We start from the raw sequence: 18,093 nt of genomic DNA, 5'->3' as shown, positions 1-18,093 counted from the left end.
CAGCATGGTAACGTACATGTGCATACTGCATCAAATGATATTGAAGTGACATTATGATCTGTTTCGTTGTGAATAAGTTGTTTTTTTATGTCACATTATTCGGTTGTTTCTTCTGTTCTGATGGATATTTATCTGTAAAGTGTAAACACTGATTTTGAAATAATAATCACCACCTGGCCGAGAAACCTACTACTACCTACCTTTTGAACCTATTGAACCTACTAACTAGGTTTACTGACTTAACTGACTTAAGTCGGCTTCTTGGTCCGAGCAACTACAATTCCTCGCCACACGTCGCGGTCAAGCATAACAGATCTTATCTCTTCAACACAGGAAAGGCTGGTGTCCTTCTTTAGCATGTCCAGAAACGTAAGGTGGGGCCTCCCCGGTCTCCTGTTTCCATGCTGAGGGTCCCAGAACAGAAGTTGGTTTGCCAGAAGGTCGTCATGCCTGGCTACATGTCCAGCCAGTCTCATTCTTCTGGAGGCTATCATCGCTGATGGCTTGGGGATGTTGCCGTATAAATCACTGTTGTTGATGACTTGTGGCCAACGTATGTTCAAGGCCATCCGGAGCATTCTAGTGTAGCATCCATTGATCCGCTTAGTCATGGATTGGCTTATCGTCCATGCTTCAGAGCCGTACAGGAGTACGGGCTCAACCGTTGCTCGGAAGACACGGATCTTTAAGTCCCTGCGCATTCCAGACTTCCAGGTTGTCTTTAACTGATGACAGGCCCCCCATGCCTTTGCTTTCCTAACATCAAAGTCCTTCTCCGCACTCATTATTCTGCTTCCAAGGTAGACAAAGTCGTCTACTTGCTCTATCTCCTGCCCGCTTGCTGCTTTAATGACGGTAGAGTCAGACTCAGAGAGATTGACTCTGATGTACTTCGTCTTACTCTCGTTGAGGTGAAGTCCAACGGAGTTAGCAGCCAGCTCCACACTGAGGAGAAGATCTTGCGCTTGCTCTGCGGTGTCTGTTGTCAGTGCAAGATCGTCAGCAAAGTCGACATCTGTCATCTTAACTGCTGGGTATCTCCTGCTTCTTCTGGGGTTGACAGTGAAGCCCAGATCTTTGCCTCTAAGTGCTGTTGTCATCACATAGTCAATGACAATCACGAAGAGGTAGGGCGCCAGTGTATCTCCCTGCATAACTCCAGCAAGTATAAGGAAAGCTTCAGTCAGACCATCCTCCGTGATGACTCGTGCCATGGTGTCCTTGTACATAGCATATATCAGCCTAACAATGGGCTCTGGTATCCCATATGCCAGGAGTATCTTCATCAATATACCCCTATGAATGCTATCAAAGGCCTTCTTAAAATCGATGAACAAGAGAAGGGCGGTCAGGTTTTTGTCTCTAGCCCCCTCCAAGATCCTCCTTAGACACAGAATGTGGCTGGTGGTACTGCGTCCCTCCCGAAATCCGTTTTGGTTGATCCTCAGGATTTTCTCCATCGCTGGTTTGATTCTGTTAAGGATCATACGATTCAGGGTCTTACTAACAATGGACGTAAGAGCGATTCCTCTGTAGTTATCCACTTTAGTTAGATTTCCTTTCTTTGGCACAGGCACGATGTTGAGTTGCCGCCATTGATCAGGGATTTTTCCATCAACCAAAGCGCTGTTACAGAACTCTAGAATCAGGTCGTCCATGTCCACTCTTTTGAGAATCTCTGGAGCTATGCCATCATCACCATAGGCCTTACCCTCCTTGATCTGCTTCCTCGCCTCCGCTAACTCCTCCCTGCAAAACAGACCAGTCTCTATATCCTGCTGGGGGTGGATGGTTTGGATAACTATTTCCTGGTCAGGTACAGATGGTGGTTGACCCAGGAGCTTAGTGAAGTGGTCCTTCCAGCTCTTCAATCTCCCCTCTGCACTACCTCCATCAACCAGGCTGCATGGCTTGCTTTTCCTGCCATTTATGTCATTAATAAGGTCCCAACTTTCCTTATTCTTGCACCTGTCAGCAGCATCCTCAGCCCGCCTGATCCGAGAAACAAGAGTCTCCTCCTCAACCTCTTTGTAGCTCACTGCAAGTGCATCCTTACACTCCTTAACTACCTCTCTACTCTCCTCTGTAGGATTCTCATGATATGCGTCTTTGGCCTGAAACAGAGTTCTCCTCCTCTCCGATACCCTAGGATCTTGGGAGGGGTTGTTACGTTGTCTTCTTGGGATGGGCTTCAGCAACTTATGATTGGTTGCTTTCACGGCATTCATAAGCTTTCCGTACTGAATCGTGGGATCGTTCTGCTCACTAGATTCTTCCTCCAGTAGCATAGAGAATCTGTTTTTCACCTCCACAGAATACAAGGCTTGCAACTCCTTATTCTCTTTGAGCAGTCTGTAGTCATATCTTACTACTCTAGGTGCATTCTGGCACTTTCGCAGGCTGAGTTTGACTGAACTAACTACTAGACGGTGGTCCGACCCAAGAGAGTTAAAAGAATTGGAGACAACAGTGTCCTTGACTGAGTTACGCCACTTCTTCCTTATCAGGATGTAATCAATCTGACTCTTGCTCAGTGTTCCGTCAGAGAGATACGTCCATAGTTTACCGGGACGTTTCTGGAATCGGTGGTTAGTTGCCTCAAGGTTTCCCTCCAACAAAGTATCCCTGAGAAGCGATCCGTTTCTGTTGGATACTCGATGCCAGTACCAACCTGAATCCTCCTCATTCAATCTGCTAAGATGGGCGTTAAGATCACCAACAACCATTAGCAGATGATGGGCTGGTACCTCTCCTAGTGCAGATCTTAGTCCCTCGTGAAAGTCCTCTGCCTCTTCATTTGATGCTGCTTCAGTGGGACTGTACACCGTTATTACTGTAAGCCGTGGGTTTCCATCAAAGGATATGAGAAAAATTCGCTTCCCAAACGATTTCATGAGACTCACTGCTTTGTAGGCCTGCTTGGTCAGCATAAACCCAACTCCACCAGTAGCAGCTTGTCGGGTGTTTCTCCAAGCAGGTGTGGTCACCAGGTGCACACCCTTCTCAAAACTCTGGATCTTGATCTCCTCCTCATGCACAATCCGGTGCTCTTGTACCCCTAAAACTGCAACTCTACTCTCAAGAAAGAGCGATGCTAACTCTATCCTCTTATACTGTTCCCTAACAGTACGAACGTTCAGTGTCCCGATGAACGTTTTCCTACTACACGACACAACGCTGCCACTATTACTGCTCTTCTTTTCCGGTTCTGTACTTATCCTGTTGTGTTGTGTTGGGTACGTCAGTACATCATCGCCTGGCCCTCCCAGATTGGGTTTTAAGCCAACCAAGTCATAAAACTGCCGACCCTCCACAAGATTCGTGTTAGGGGCTTTAACCCTAGTGCTGTTTAAATTCATCATAGTTGTTTTTCAAATAGCTAAATGACCCCATGGAGTCCCCTCCATGGTGGCAAATGGTCATTTCCCAAAGCCACGCTACCGGAACATTTGGGTTTGAACCGCAGGAACATCAACTTGAGTTGAACTTTTTATCAGACTTTAACCAATCGAACTGTCTGCTCAGGGTAAATGATGTGGTGAATTCTTCTTCTTCTTCTTCTTCTTCTTCTCCGACACTACCCGAAGGTAGCCACTCCTGTCCCTGAGCTAGGGGGGGCTAGGGTGTCAGCATAAGCTAAACTTTTGCAGGAGCTAGCCCTCTCCCTGACTGCCCGTTACCCCGGGTATGGGGGGTCATCCTTTCCACCAGAGCGTGGTCCAATCATTTGGGTCGTAGTGGAAAGTCAGAGGATATAATGACCAACACCTCCAGCTGATGCTCCGCACCTCTCTTCTTCAGAGGCTAGGAGTTCGAGAGACAACTGACGTTCCTATCTTGTCTCTCCGGGGGTCAGCTATCTACCCGTCGCCCATCCTGATTCTTGCCTGGAGTTCACCACCATCCATCGTCCAGTATCCAGTCTTCACCACGTGGAGGCATCAGGAGGACTTGTTGCAGAGAGGCTAAGGTCGACTTGTTCGACTAAGTACTGACAGGGGGGCACTAGCGGGGTACCTCCGATTCACAGCCCTGGCTTTTATAGTGAGAGCACAGAACTGCTAGTCAGCGGTGATCTTTTTGATCACCTACGCATCTACAACCATTGGAAGACTAACAGGTTTACTTATTTATTTACTTACTAAGGTGCCAACTGCCAAGTTATTCACTAGATAAACATCAGAGTTAAATCACAAGCATATTTATTCCTCAGATTTTGTAAGTCACATCAGTAAAAGTCGCACATGACCCTACCTTTTATAACGCCATTGACTTAAACAAGTAGCAACAACACCATCATTGGAACCATTTCAATGATGCTATGTATCGGGTATTCTTTAATCTGCTCCCACTTCGCACTTAATGCCGATAAATCTATTGGTATCAGAGGCCAATTATAGTGATAGCGATAGCTGATGATGCCATTGAGTAGATGTAGTGGCCATATAGGAGATTGACCATATCTTTCACAAGTAACTATTGTTTTGGTTTTTGTTTTGTTCATCAAGTTGTTTCAACATCGTCAATGACCCGATATTGGCACGCGTTTCTGTACCTTATTCTGCAGGCGCGAAAACATCTTTATAGGTTAAATGGCGCGTTGCTACGGCAACCTTTCAGACACATGGTTACGTGCCACATACTTCCGGCAAAGAATGAAACTGTGGAAAGTCCATAAATCATTATTTTAAAAACTGGTTAACCACAATCTTGCGTGTAAGTTAAGGCGCAAGCACAGCTAATAAAAATAGAGTCATACTGACTGCTGTCGAACACAGATATCTTAACAATTTTAACTAAAGACCACGAGTAGCAGAATTTCAATGTTTAAACTAACAAATGAGGATAGTTTTTAGATCATTTTTTCTAAGAGTGCAGTTGAAAATTGATCTCGTGATGGAGTTTTAGTTCGGAAAATCTGTTTTATTTTTCAAGGTCGAGCCACAAGAACAAATAATGCGCGCGATAAAATATCGCACACAGCGCTCATAGTATTAATTTAACAACAAAATTATAAATCGCGCGTTCCATAAAATCGAACCCGGATCCAAATACTGCATCCTTGAAATGGTACAATTCTAACTATAAGTCAAAACTTAATTTTCTACCGGTTTCTACTCAATACTACAGGACTTATGTTTAAACTTTTCTGCTGTCGTTTCCTAACGCCTCAAAACTATCTTAATTCCATCCTCACGAACAAACCTACCTACTGGAACACCACACACAGTATTGAAACAATTGAAATTCAGTTATTTGTTATCGTACATTTGATTATACTGTTCATATTGTTTACAGTTCAAGATAGGAGTATAACATTGGGAAGAATCAACAGCTAGGGAGTGAATATAATTAAAACATTCGTGATAAATTCCGAATAGAGAATCGTCTGTCACCTTCGATCTACATCAAATCTTTACGTTCTGCGTTCAAGCTTTAAACCGACCAACTACATTCTTTTTGAGCGTTTTTTTGTTAAAGATACAAGAGTAAAACATTAAGTCTTTTATCTGGTACTGTAAACCCCATTCTGATGACCTTATGATCGTGAGTGCTTCAATCAACAAGTCCTATTGAAATCAATGATGTGGTTAAAAGTCTAAACGTCGTCTTTATTCGGTAACAGGGCACGAGGGACTTTGTGGGCAGGTTTAACATTAGCTCGAGTCGTATTAACAGGGTTGTGTTCAACTGAACCTTCGACCATTTAGTTGGGAGTTCTGAAATATTTTAAATGATCATAATGGTTATAACATGATTATCCTATTATGTGGTCATTAGCCAATCAAATGGTCATCGGGAGAACAAACTAGAACTGTCGTTTGAACAGATCATAAGAACTAATCGTTGTCAGTTGAGTAATAACAAGTCTGATTCTAGGCTAATGATAAGAAAGCTAGGTCTCGTGTCGTTCAAATCACCTGGTTCGGGAATGGGTCTATTGAAATCTGGTGAAGCTTACTGGCACGCGACTTCTGCTTCTCTGAAGTTAGAAGACTACGTTATTAACTTTTAAATGACTAACTCAAAGCTTATTATCTATAAATAGGGTCATTTACAAACAGATAACCAAACGTTAATGTTACACTAAAGTTTCTATATATATATTTTCTAGAAGCTTCTATTGCGAAGCGATCTAATTTGACTTGACAAACATCATTACCAAAGCCTAGAAAATAACACTATCGAGCATGGAAATTGGAAAGTTCTGGTCCTTTCTGTACAGACCTTCATATTTAGAAAGGTGAGGCAGGGTTAGTTGCGATCTGGAATCTTCCTTCTTGTACATTTTCTTGTTCCCGTAGAGACCTTTAACAGCAGGTTTGGCTCCTCTGCCACCGAAATCGAAACTGCGAGTATTCCTAGGTTTTTTGTTACATGTAGAGAAATGAGTCGTTCCTATGGCAACGCTAGATTCTAAAACATGAGATAAGACCTTACTAACTTCATATCAATACGTTAATCATGATTATCAAAAATGCTGTCCGCTGACCAAGCCATGTTCAATTTTCAAATTATGTGGTAACTATGACAGCTGAGTCGAGCGGTCCAGTAAACATTGACAAGATTGTGGTAAAAGATTGTGAGGTGCTGAAAAAGGCTAACTTAGTCGGTGGGACCGGTTCTTGTTTAGATTCCGGTGAAGTAAGAGGGTTCTCGTCGTTTGAGACGACGCTCGTCTTGCTCTTGGGAGCGGGAGGGAGTGTTAGTGCTGCGTCACCATCCTCACCACCAGTTCGTGAAACCTGGATTATTTTCTATGTGTTATTAGCATAAAGGTGCTTTAAATAAACTTAACTTGTAAGCCTGGGGGATCTCATAGTCGCATCTGGTTAGGAATTTTTAAACGCCCCTCTTGTACATTACAAGGTGGATATCAGTCGACAACTCATTACATCTTAGCTGAACTATCGAACTTCCCATCTCCCAATGCTGTTGAGGGGCTTAGTTACACCAGAAAACCGAAATACCTTTATCTAACCACCCCTTTCTCCCAAACATGTATTCCCGAGTGTTCGTTTACCTGGTATATATTTTCACAGTTCTCAGAGCGTTTGAGAGACGGTATGGCAGGCTCAGCACCGTAAGATTTTGACTGTTTTACCACAACTGATTTGTTAGGCGGATTGTTGTGTCTGCTGTCATCTTGTGATTTCCTTTTTTCTCGCATCGCCGCTGTATCCTGCGGAATTGAGTTAATTTACTTTTGAGAGAATTCAAAGATATTTCATAGAATAGAGATATGACAATTTGCCATTGACGCGAATGAAGAAGAAAAGATAAAACTACAAAGAAGTGCTGTACACGACTGTTAAAGTTGATCTCGGACGATGAAGTGTCATTCACAAAACACAAAAAGTAAGATGCATGATCCATCCCAGACGCTCTTTTCTCTTATCTATTATTGTGACCGACAATGGAGCGAAACTCCAGGAGAAAACACTACGGATATTTGTAGTGCTTGCGTGTATATCAGAGGTGAGGACAGAATAATGTGGCGTTCAGAAACAGAGAGAGAGAGAGAGAGAGAGAGAGAGAGAGAGAGAGAGAGAGAGAGAGAGAGGGAGAGAGAGAGAGAGAGAGAGAGAGAGAGAGAGAGAGAGAGAGAGAGAGAGAGAGAGAGAGAGAGAGAGAGAGAGAGAGAGAGAGAGAGAGAGAGAGAGAGAGAGAGAGAGAGAGAGAGAGAGAGAGAGAGAGAGAGAGAGAGAGAGAGAGAGAGTCATGTTAAAATACAAGTACATGCTTGTCAGTCCGACAATTTCAAGACAAGCACAGAACGCATTATATAGCTCCATCATACGCAGCGGTCCAGGGAAATGTGGTATCGAGCTCTTATCTCTGGCGAGGTCACTTGTGTTCTACCAAATACCCATTCAATTGCATTAAGGGAATTGTACTTAGTACACTGTACATACATCAAGCTAAAGTGAATCCTGTAGATGTAATGAATCAATCTTAACTCTGAGATTGTCTAAATAAACCAAGCCTAGTATGCGCCTAAGCTGATTGCTTTGTTCAGAACAGGTTCAGGAGTATAATGAGTTCGTCATGTGTAGAAAATGAAAACCTATTGCTGTGATGTCTGTCTCACATAAAACCTATTCACAGTCAACACAGTCACAAAACTTGGGACAAAACAGGAGACAGATATTCTGTAATCAAGTTATTTTTAACTGGCAAAAACAAAAAGATGACATGCGTGTTATCGCTAAACAAAGAAAGAGATAATAATAGATAATGAGATAATCAAAGACAGTGAGATGATTACAGATAATAAGATGAATGCTAATCAGGCATCACTCCAACTCAACACCAATGATTGAAGAATAAAGGGAAGATCAGAGAGAAGAAGTCCTAAATCAAAGGGACCTGAAACGTATTTTCAGACAATCCATACCTCCGAGTGTGAGTACGAAAAGGAACGACCGAATGCATGACTGGTTTTACTTTGCTTGGCAACATTGTGATCCTGAAATACTTGACATATTTAACACTAAAAAACATTTACATTTTACAACGCGCACACATTCATGATATTTGTAAGATCTGCTACGGTCTGCACATTATTACACACCTAAGAGACTGTATGCGAGTACACTGTAATTTGGAACACCTTGGAGGAATATACAGCTAACACGTCATCTCATTTAAAACACTAAATGTGTACTGGTCACGTGTAATAAAGACCAGATCACGTGTGAGCACTGATCACAGTTTTTTAAAAGCCGTGCTTTACTCCCTTGACAACGTCAAATGGAGGGTGACGCTGCTAACAAGCGGACAAACATTGACAAAACACTGATTGCTGAATGCCTGTCTTCAGAGAAGGCCTCACTTTGCTGTGATCACGTGCCACTTATTTCAATTACCTTGGCTACCTTGGACTTTTTGGAGAATACAGCATTGCCCCCAAATTCCTTGTGTATTTTGGTCCTGAGCTCCAGTATGAAGCGGTGTCCGAAGTTGTCGTGGTTAAAGTAGGAGTGTGAGAGAAGTTGGGTACATGTTGGGCGGTCGTCTGCGTCCAGCATCAAACAATCCTGTTAAAGTGTTCTGAGTTAAATGTTAGTTTTTAATGGACAGTTCCTAATAAGCAAGCGAGAAGGACTCCTAGGACGATATTTTGGATCAAAATCATCTGTATCGCTGGGCCAGTTGGGGACCGAATCTTTAACAAGGATAATCAGTCTGCTAAAAATAGCACACTCAGCCACTGAGACCTTACTAACCACACCTTCTGGAACCTCATAAATTACGTTTGCTCATGTGTGATGGAGATAAATGGACAGAAGCGCTGTCACGAAACTCGTTCCAGACTACATTTGGATCGACCTAGGCATGTAGTTCCTACTACCTAAGCAGGTAGGCCGGCAATTAATGCATTATTAGCCTCACCTTGACTATACCAATTGAGTGGGAAGACAGTCCAGGAAGTCTCTTTTCGAGTGGGTCGACATGGTTCACTTCCGGCAACTTCATGCCCACAAATATTGGGTTCTTCATAAATATATCCTTATATCTTTGGCTCAGATTACCTGTTAAGAGAATGTTAAAATCTTGTGATTAATAAATTTGGACGTTGGGCATTAAGTTGTCATAATGCACTGGATCCTCCTACGCGATTGCGGAATGATTACACAAATCGTAACGAATAATTCAAAAACGTGGTTACTAAACGAATATGACGTCACTTTACACTGATGACGTCACTTTACACTTTAGACTGACCCAGCCATGAGGTTATGTGATATAACTGATCAATATCCGAGTCACCAGGAAAGAGGGGGTTCCCTGTCAACATCTCAACAATCAGACAGCCTATAGCCCACAGGTCAACCGCTCTGAGGTGGGTTACAAGTTTAGAGTTAGAAATTAGAGTCTAACGTCAGATATTAGACTTTAAGAGTAGAGTTCACTCTAGTAAATCAGAGCAGAGTTAAAAAGTTAGAGATATTTTCAGTGTGGATACAGCTACCCTTCCCCACGCCATAGTTGATAATCTTTTTGGAAATATCATAGTAATAGAGCTATATCTTTCTATCAGTACTACTCAAGGCGGTACAAAGTCTCCCAGAGCACTGAGTAGACATTGCTAAGTCCTAGTAAATCTGAGCTTTTTATTTGCTATTGCTGGGATAAGGATCAGCAAGTCACATCTCCCCTGACCTGGTGTCCTCAATTCTTATCATATCAAGTTTCGTTCCATTACTTCTAAAACACCTACTTTTCCGAACATAAGCTAAATAATCGGATCTACTCTTAATTAAATCTCTTGAATCAAGACTTCTCAACTTGTCCACACCTATATCAGTATCTGAAGTTAATAATAAAATCAATAACCTGGGTTCAGTCATTAAACAGCAAGCTCCAAGTCCAATAAATCAGGACTAACCTAATAACGTTACTTAGCATTGGAAACCATGACGATGTAACTTGATATTTACGAGCACACAATAAATATTATGCTTACACATAACCCCATATTATATGATCATTACGGATTTTGCGAATTATAATTGTTGAGAATTCTTTGTTGCCCATTAGTTTCCCACAACTGACTGCAAGGATGAGTGGAATTACTGGGAAATTAAATCCAATAATATGTGCTCTAACAAAGTTATTGCTACCCCAAAAGTGCTCCCCACCCCCTGATCTCTACTCCAAATGTGCTCCCTACCCCCTGATCTCTACTCCAAATGTGCTCCCCACCCCCTGATCTCTACCCCAAATGTGCTCCCCACCCCCTGATCTCTACTCCAAATGTGCTCCCCACCCCCTGATCTCTACTCCAAATGTGCTCCCCACCCCCTGATCTCTACTCTAAATGTGCTCCCCACCCCCTGATTTCTACTCCAAATGTGCTCCCCACCCCCTGATCTCTACTCCAAATGTGCTCCCCACCCCCTGATCTCTACTCTAAATGTGCTCCCCACCCCCTGATCTCTACTCCAAATGTGCTCCCCACCCCCTGATCTCTACTCCAAATGTGCTCCCCACCCCCTGATCTCTACCCCAAATGTGCTCCCCACCCCCTGATCTCTACTCCAAATGGGCTCCCCAACCCCTGATATCTTCCCCAAATGGGATCCCCACCCCCTGATCTCTACCCCAAATGTGCTCCCCTCCCCCTGATCTCTACTCCAAATGTGCTCCCCACCCTCTGATCTCTACCCCAAATGGGCTCCCCACCCCCTGATCTCTACTCCAAATGTGCTCCCCACCCCCTGATCTCTACTCTAAATGTGCTCCCCACCCCCTGATCTCTACCCCAAATGTGCTCCCCACCCCCTGATCTCTACTCCAAATGTGCTCCCCACCCCCTGATATCTTCCCCAAATGGGCTCCCCACCCCCTGATCTCTACCCCAAATGTGCTCCCCTCCCCCTGATCTCTACCCCAAATGTGCTCCCCACCCCCTGATTTCTACTCTAAATGTGCTCCCCACCCCCTGATCTCTACCCCAAATGTGCTCCCCACCCCCTGATCTCTACCCCAAAAGTGCTCCCCACCCCCTGATCTCTACCCCAAATGTGCTCCCCACCCCCTGATCTCTTCCCCGAATGTGCTCCCCACCCCCTGATCTCTACTCCAAATGTGCCCCCCACCCCCTGATGTCTACCCCAAATGGGCTCCCCACCCCCTGATCTCTACCCCAAATGGGCTCCCCACCCCCTGATCTCTACTCCAAATGTGCTCCCCACCCCCTGATCTCTACTCTAAATGTGCTCCCCACCCCCTGATCTCTACCCCAAATGGGCTCCCCACCCCCTGATCTCTACCCCAAATGTGCTCCCCACCCCCTGATCTCTACTCCAAATGTGCTCCCCACCCCCTGATCTCTACTCCAAATGTGCTCCCCACCCCCTGATCTCTACTCTAAATGTGCTCCCCACCCCCTGATCTCTACCCCAGATGGGCTCCCCACCCCCTGATCTCTACCCCAAATGGGCTCCCCACCCCCTGATCTCTACCCCAAATGTGCTCCCCTCCCCCTGATCTCTACTCTAAATGTGCTCCCCACCCCCTGATCTCTACTCTAAATGTGCTCCCCACCCCCTGATCTCTACCCCAAATGTGCTCCCCTCCCCCTGAATCCTGATCTCTACCCCAAATGTGCTCCCCTCCCCCTGATCTCTACTCTAAATGTGCTCCCCACCCCCTGATCTCTACCCCAAATGGGCTCCCCACCCCCTGATCTCTACTCTAAATGTGCTCCCCTCCCCCTGATCTCTACTCTAAATGGGCTCCCCACCCCCTGATCTCTACTCTAAATGTGCTCCCCTCCCCCTGATCTCTACTCTAAATGTGCTCCCCACCCCCTGATGTCTACTCTAAATGTGCTCCCCTCCCCCTGATCTCTACTCTAAATGTGCTCCCCACCCCTGATATCTTCCCCAAATGGGCTCCCCACCCCCTGATCTCTACTCCAAATGTGCTCCCCACCCCCTGATCTCTACCCCAAATGTGCTCCCCTCCCCCTGATCTCTACTCTAAATGTGCTCCCCACCCCCTGATCTCTACTCCAAATGTGCTCCCCACCCCCTGATCTCTACCCCAAAAGTGCTCCCCACCCCCTGATCTCTACCCCAAATGGGCTCCCCACCCCCTGATGTCTACTCTAAATGTGCTCCCCTCCCCCTGATCTCTACTCCAAATGTGCTCCCCACCCCCTGATCTCTACCCCAAAAGTGCTCCCCACCCCCTGATCTCTAGCTGACATGTGCTCCCCACCCCCTGATCTCTACCCCAAATGTGCTCCCCATCCCCGGCCCTGATCTCTACTCCAAATGTGCTCCCCACCCCCTGATCTCTACCCCAAATGTGCTCCCCACCCCCTGATCTGTACCCCAAATGTGCTCCCCACCCCCTGATCTCTACCCCAAATGGGCTCCCCACCCCCTGATCTCTACTCCAAATTAAGTACTCACTTCCCGTAGTTGGCATCTCCTACAAGGAGTTCGGGAGCCCGATACCATCGCGTAGCCACGTAATCAGTGTACGTTTCACCCGGACCAGCTGAAATTACATGAACTTAGAACTTCAGAGCAGGTTACAGGTATTTAAATCACATTATATATATAGGGTAGAACAGTTCAATTCGATTAAATGGAACTGGAGTATATTAGTAATACTGGAATTAAGATAAAGGGCACAGCCATCTTGAATCTTGATGTTAATCAGTTACGAAAATGTGAGACACGGACAGGTAATATCTCCAGGGTAATGTCTCCAGGGAAACAGGTAATGTCTCCAGGGGAGCAGGTAATGTCTCCAGGGAAGCAGGTAATGTCTCCAGGGAAGCAGGTAATGTCTCCAGGGAAGCAGGTAATGTCTCCAGGGGAGCAGGTAATGTCTCCAGGGGAGCAGGTAATGTCTCCAGGGGAGCAGGTAATGTCTCCAGGGGAGCAGGTAATGTCTCCAGGGGAGCAGGTAATGTCTCCAGGGGAGCAGGTAATGTCTCCAGGGGAGCAGGTAATGTCTCCAGGGGAGCAGGTAATGTCTCCAGGGGAGCAGGTAATGTCTCCAGGGGAGCAGGTAATGTCTCCAGGGGAGCAGGTAATGTCTCCAGGGGAGCAGGTAATGTCTCCAGGGGAGCAGGTAATGTCTCCGGGGGAGCAGGTAATGTCTCCGGGGGAGCAGGTAATGTCTCCAGGGGAGCAGGTAATGTCTCCGGGGGAGCAGGTAATTTCTCCATGGGAGCAGGTAATGGTTCCAGGGGAGCAGGTAATGTCATCAGGGGAGCAGGTAATGTCCCCAGGGGAGCAGGTAATGTCTCCAGGGGAGCAGGTAATGTCTCCAGGGGAGCAGGTTATGTCTCCAGGGGAGCAGGTAATGTTTTCAGGGGAGACACGGACAGGTAATGTCTCCAGAGGAGCAGGTGGTTATTAAGGCAGACTTTTCGTAAAGTGTGCTTGACCAGGTGTACTGAGTTCAGCTCATCAGACGACCACTAACGACTTGTTACTAGCTAACACTTATTTAAAAGGATCAAATATATCCTCGTAACATGTAAAAACATGAACTTTGTAGGACTTACCTAATGTTCGAGCAAATCCAAAGTCACATAATTTAACGACTCCCATCTTCGAAACCAGAATGTTCTCCGGCTTTACGTCTCTATGAATTATCTGCAGAAAGTTTAATTGCTATTACTTTAAGCACATAAATATTAGTTATTTATCACAGAAATAGTGTCTAGTTTACATATTCTGAAGGAACAATGCCTTTTGCAGTAGAATATTTTATTAACTTATGTAGGTACATCTGCGACCACCAATAGCACAATAAGCCATGCAGCATTTTCTTAATAACTTTAAGATTTGAAAATAGAATCTTCTTGGCAGTAATCGTCCCTCATGTACTCTCATTGCATCTTATCCATGTCAAAAATTATACTTGACATTTGTCATTTTGATATTCAAGCATGAAAAATAATATTTTATGGCGATCACTGCACATGAGAATTCTAATTGTTTACTGTGTGGACAAAGGTCGGTCACATTTCAGTCGTCTAGACGTGAATCCATGATATTACATTTGTACTACACGTGATTAATGTTTAAATGTTTAAGATCACTGATTCTCATTAAGCAGTATACAGGCACTGCTGGTAAATGGCATGGTTGACGTGTCGGCATGGTAATGTTATCATGTCTTCATATTATGTACAAAATTAAATTACAGGCCAAAATTCCACAAAGATTGCATTATTATACAAACCTATACATATATATACAAACCACATGGGTTTTCTTTGGAACCATTGAATAAATAGAATTCACTATTTCTCGCCAGTCTGACTTAAACAAAAGAATTTAGACCGATGTTGCTTAACAGTGGTTGAAACTTACGTTGTGGTGATGACAGAACTCAATGGCTCTAAGAACTTGATAGGTTATTTTTCTAACAAGTTGCTCCTCCAGACCGTTCGGATACCTTTCCAAATCGTCAAGTACAGTGTGATCCACAAACTCGAATACAAGATACAACTTCTTCTTACGACGGAAGTACTCTATCAGATTAACTAGATTCTCGTGACGAAGAGCCTGAAATTAGATATTATGTTGGATTACTATGAGCGATAAGCAACATAAAGACGAGTTTTGTTGACCCGATTTTGATTAGAGGAAAAACAAAGTCAAGATATTTTAAGTTATTACAGATGTAATCTGGTGGATTCGTGTAGTGTTATTGAGTCTCATGATATGAGAATTCCTTTCATTCAAATTTCTGATTGTTTCTGAATAGACTCAGTGAAGACAGATTGTAATGGAAATAAATAGCTGAATATCTATTTCCATTAGAATCTGTCTTCACTGAGTCTATTCAGAAACAATCAAACATTTGAATGAAAGAAATTATTACAGATGTGAATAATTCAATTGACACAAGGAAAGTTCAGAACTCTGTCACCAATTCTGTATGTAGCTTTTGCTGTACCTTGAGCATACGAATCTCACGAGTTGCAATCTTCTTCACAGTTTTATCATCGTCACTTTCGAGAAACTTCTTAATGGCAACAAGTTGACCTGTCTCCTTGTGCCGGCATTTCATAACCATCCCATAGGACCCTTCCCCGACCAATCCCAAATTCTCATACTTTTCCATCTATGTCATTGCCACGCATTTATAAAATCATCTTCAGCTACCTGTGTTGATTGTTAAGGTTTTAAACAGTAGGAGATATCTATCAAAACTGTCCATTACAGTTCATCTCCTGTCACTCTATTAATGCACTACACCGCTACCTCCACTGCACTAATAGTTATACAATAAATTCTACAATCCTAATTTTGTATCGTGATGGAGACCGGTGTCCATACAAAACATTTACTAGGTTGCCGTTTGATGTGAGCAATAGCGAACAGCACGCACACTCCTTTGCCCTGTCAACCTATATCTTATCTATTCAAAGAGTGACAACCATACTACACATTGAATTAGGATTCCTTTAAATATCAAATTGATTTATTGTAAACTTGTTTACTCTGTAATAAATGGCATAAAATTGAAATTTTTGTTTTAAGGAAAACAAAATTTAAATTTTATTGCCATTATAATGAATATTAATTTCATAATAAATATAGGTAAAAACCTGATCATAAAATTTTGTGAACCAATACAGCCCAACATACTCACTCAAAAGAACCAGCAGGTCTAGTCTCTCGAGTGTGCACTCAATGCACTGATCCAGTGTTTATAATAAACTCTACATCATAAAAAAAATTATATATATATCATCAATTATGTCATTCCACTTTCATGTCGAATCAGTAAGTATTTAACAGGTATTTAAATGGTTAATAGGATTTCTTCATTTTTAATTAGCTATCATTAACCCTTTTAATATAATTTATATGATAATAATAATAATAATAACCCTAGGGTCAGCTGACTCCGGGCCAGAGGAAAATTACCGATTGCCAAGGTTTGATGCCTAGGCAGTCGAGACCTCTTATTGAGACCCGATATAATAATAATAAATTAATGTTATCTTTATACAGCACCAAAAAGTTAAATAATTTAAATTTAACCCTTATGCTCAGCTGTAAATGATAACTAAATGACAGTAGAGATTGTACATCTCGCCTTGGACGAGGTGAAATTATTAAGAAAACAGAAGTTTATAACTGCAAATTAAATCCTGACTAGATAAGGCATATACGACTAACAAGAAGATGTCCAGGTTTTCATACAAAAGATTTAAAAAATGGATGTATGAAACTCATCAGCCTTTCAAAATAGAACAAGATAATAGAGATGAAATTCCGAAAAATATTAAAAATTCTATAGAACTCGACAAAAGGAAAACAAAATATACAAACAATCTGAATACTCCGAGTTGAGACACAGTTAATAAACTGCGGAGTGACTAAACTGCTATACAGCAAAACAGAAGGCTCCAACCAAACACTCCACCTACTGATCCTAACCACCCTAACAACTCACTAACTCTCTCTCTCTCTTCAACCCTCATTCCCTCACTCCTCTTGGTGCACAAAACCATTCTAACCTATGCATGTCCCCCCTACGGGTTCCACAAGCCCAACGGTACATAGTTAGACGAAAAACAGAGAAGCCTTGCTTGTCAGATCAAGGACTGCATCAGTAGCAGTGAAACATATCTTACAGGGAGCTGGAGAGCGTCCAGAGGCGGTTTACCTGTCTTATTGATGAGGTGGATACTCTTCCATACAGCTGTAGACTGGATCTCCTCAATTTGACTGGATCTCCTCAATTTGACAACGCTGGCAGAGCGGCGAATACGTGGGGACCTTATTGAAGCTTTTAAAGTACTAGTGGTTTGACTGAATATGGATCGGGTTTGTTCAGAATGAGCAGATCTGGTCTTAATCTTGTTTCAACCAATAGATGTAGTAAGAGTGTAACTAAAGTGAAGAATCTCCAGTCTTCTTTTCTTCCGGATCGAGCCATTCCTTATTGGAACAAACTCCCTCCAGATGTCAAGAACTGCTCGACAGTTTTAAGTTTTAAAGTTAGATTGGAAGGATTTAAGAAAAAAATGATTTCTAAAAACAGTGGAAATGATTTTTATTTTTGGAATGTTTCAAATGAAGTTTTAGTATAGTATAGGGAAAATTGAAGGACCCAGTTATTTAAGCAATAAGGAGAGACATATTGAATATCTTTGGTTACATCCTTTTGTGGCAAAGAAGCGTTTTGTAAATCTTTATTCCACTGGGAAGCAGAGGCGGCTATTGAGGGCGTCCAGGCGTCCGTGGACGCCTTTGACTTATTATCTGGTGGCTGGTGCTTAAAATAGAAATAGTAATTAGTAATAGTGTTAGGAAATAACAAATCGCAATATAAGGGTCTTCGTTTACTATCATACGTTTTAATGTAAGCGCACGCATGATCTTCGTGAAATTTTGTGTTGTAGGGAGTCCAATCTTACCTCTGGATTACTCAGCCGCGCAGTTTTAACACATAGTTAATTGTAAACGGTACAAAGCACATCGTGCGCATCCCGCTACAGGTAATCTATTATGATTTGCCTCGATTTGGGGGTCTAGGACCCTTTGAACTATTGACTGTTGTGATACTGCGCGGCTGAGATCGTACACGTGTGGT

General features: G+C 43.2%; 1 protein-coding gene across 5 annotated transcripts; it reads right to left on the bottom strand.

Moving 5' to 3' along the window:
- Nucleotides 1-5,261: 5,261 nt before the first annotated feature.
- On the bottom strand, nt 5,262-15,652 carry LOC134815585 (cyclin-dependent kinase-like 4). Of its 5 annotated transcripts, none has more exons than XM_063824137.1 (13): nt 15,442-15,652; nt 14,853-15,047; nt 14,039-14,129; nt 12,930-13,017; nt 9,730-9,842; nt 9,397-9,536; nt 8,871-9,041; nt 8,399-8,470; nt 7,025-7,183; nt 6,607-6,746; nt 6,229-6,350; nt 5,922-5,983; nt 5,262-5,720 (listed from the first exon to the last, which is right to left on the bottom strand). In XM_063824137.1, exons 1-13 carry the CDS (start codon nt 15,607-15,609, stop codon nt 5,688-5,690), a joined length of 1,554 nt encoding a protein of 517 aa, XP_063680207.1. In that variant the 5' UTR covers nt 15,610-15,652; the 3' UTR covers nt 5,262-5,687. The 5 variants fall into 5 exon arrangements, with proteins under 5 accessions (XP_063680207.1, XP_063680203.1, XP_063680205.1 ...); XM_063824133.1 differs by having other exon boundaries at nt 5,648-5,720; nt 6,229-6,362; nt 6,607-6,758; nt 15,442-15,648; XM_063824135.1 differs by having other exon boundaries at nt 5,648-5,720; nt 6,607-6,758; nt 15,442-15,648.
- Nucleotides 15,653-18,093: the final 2,441 nt, after the last annotated feature.

The sequence above is a fragment of the Bolinopsis microptera genome, chromosome 5 (assembly GCF_026151205.1).
Source record: "Bolinopsis microptera isolate Bmic1 chromosome 5, MBARI_Bmic_1.0, whole genome shotgun sequence".
In the NCBI taxonomy this organism is placed as follows: Eukaryota; Metazoa; Ctenophora; class Tentaculata; order Lobata; family Bolinopsidae; genus Bolinopsis; species Bolinopsis microptera.
Note: the sequence above shows the minus strand (reverse complement) of the source record. Positions and strands in the feature narration are given on the sequence as shown.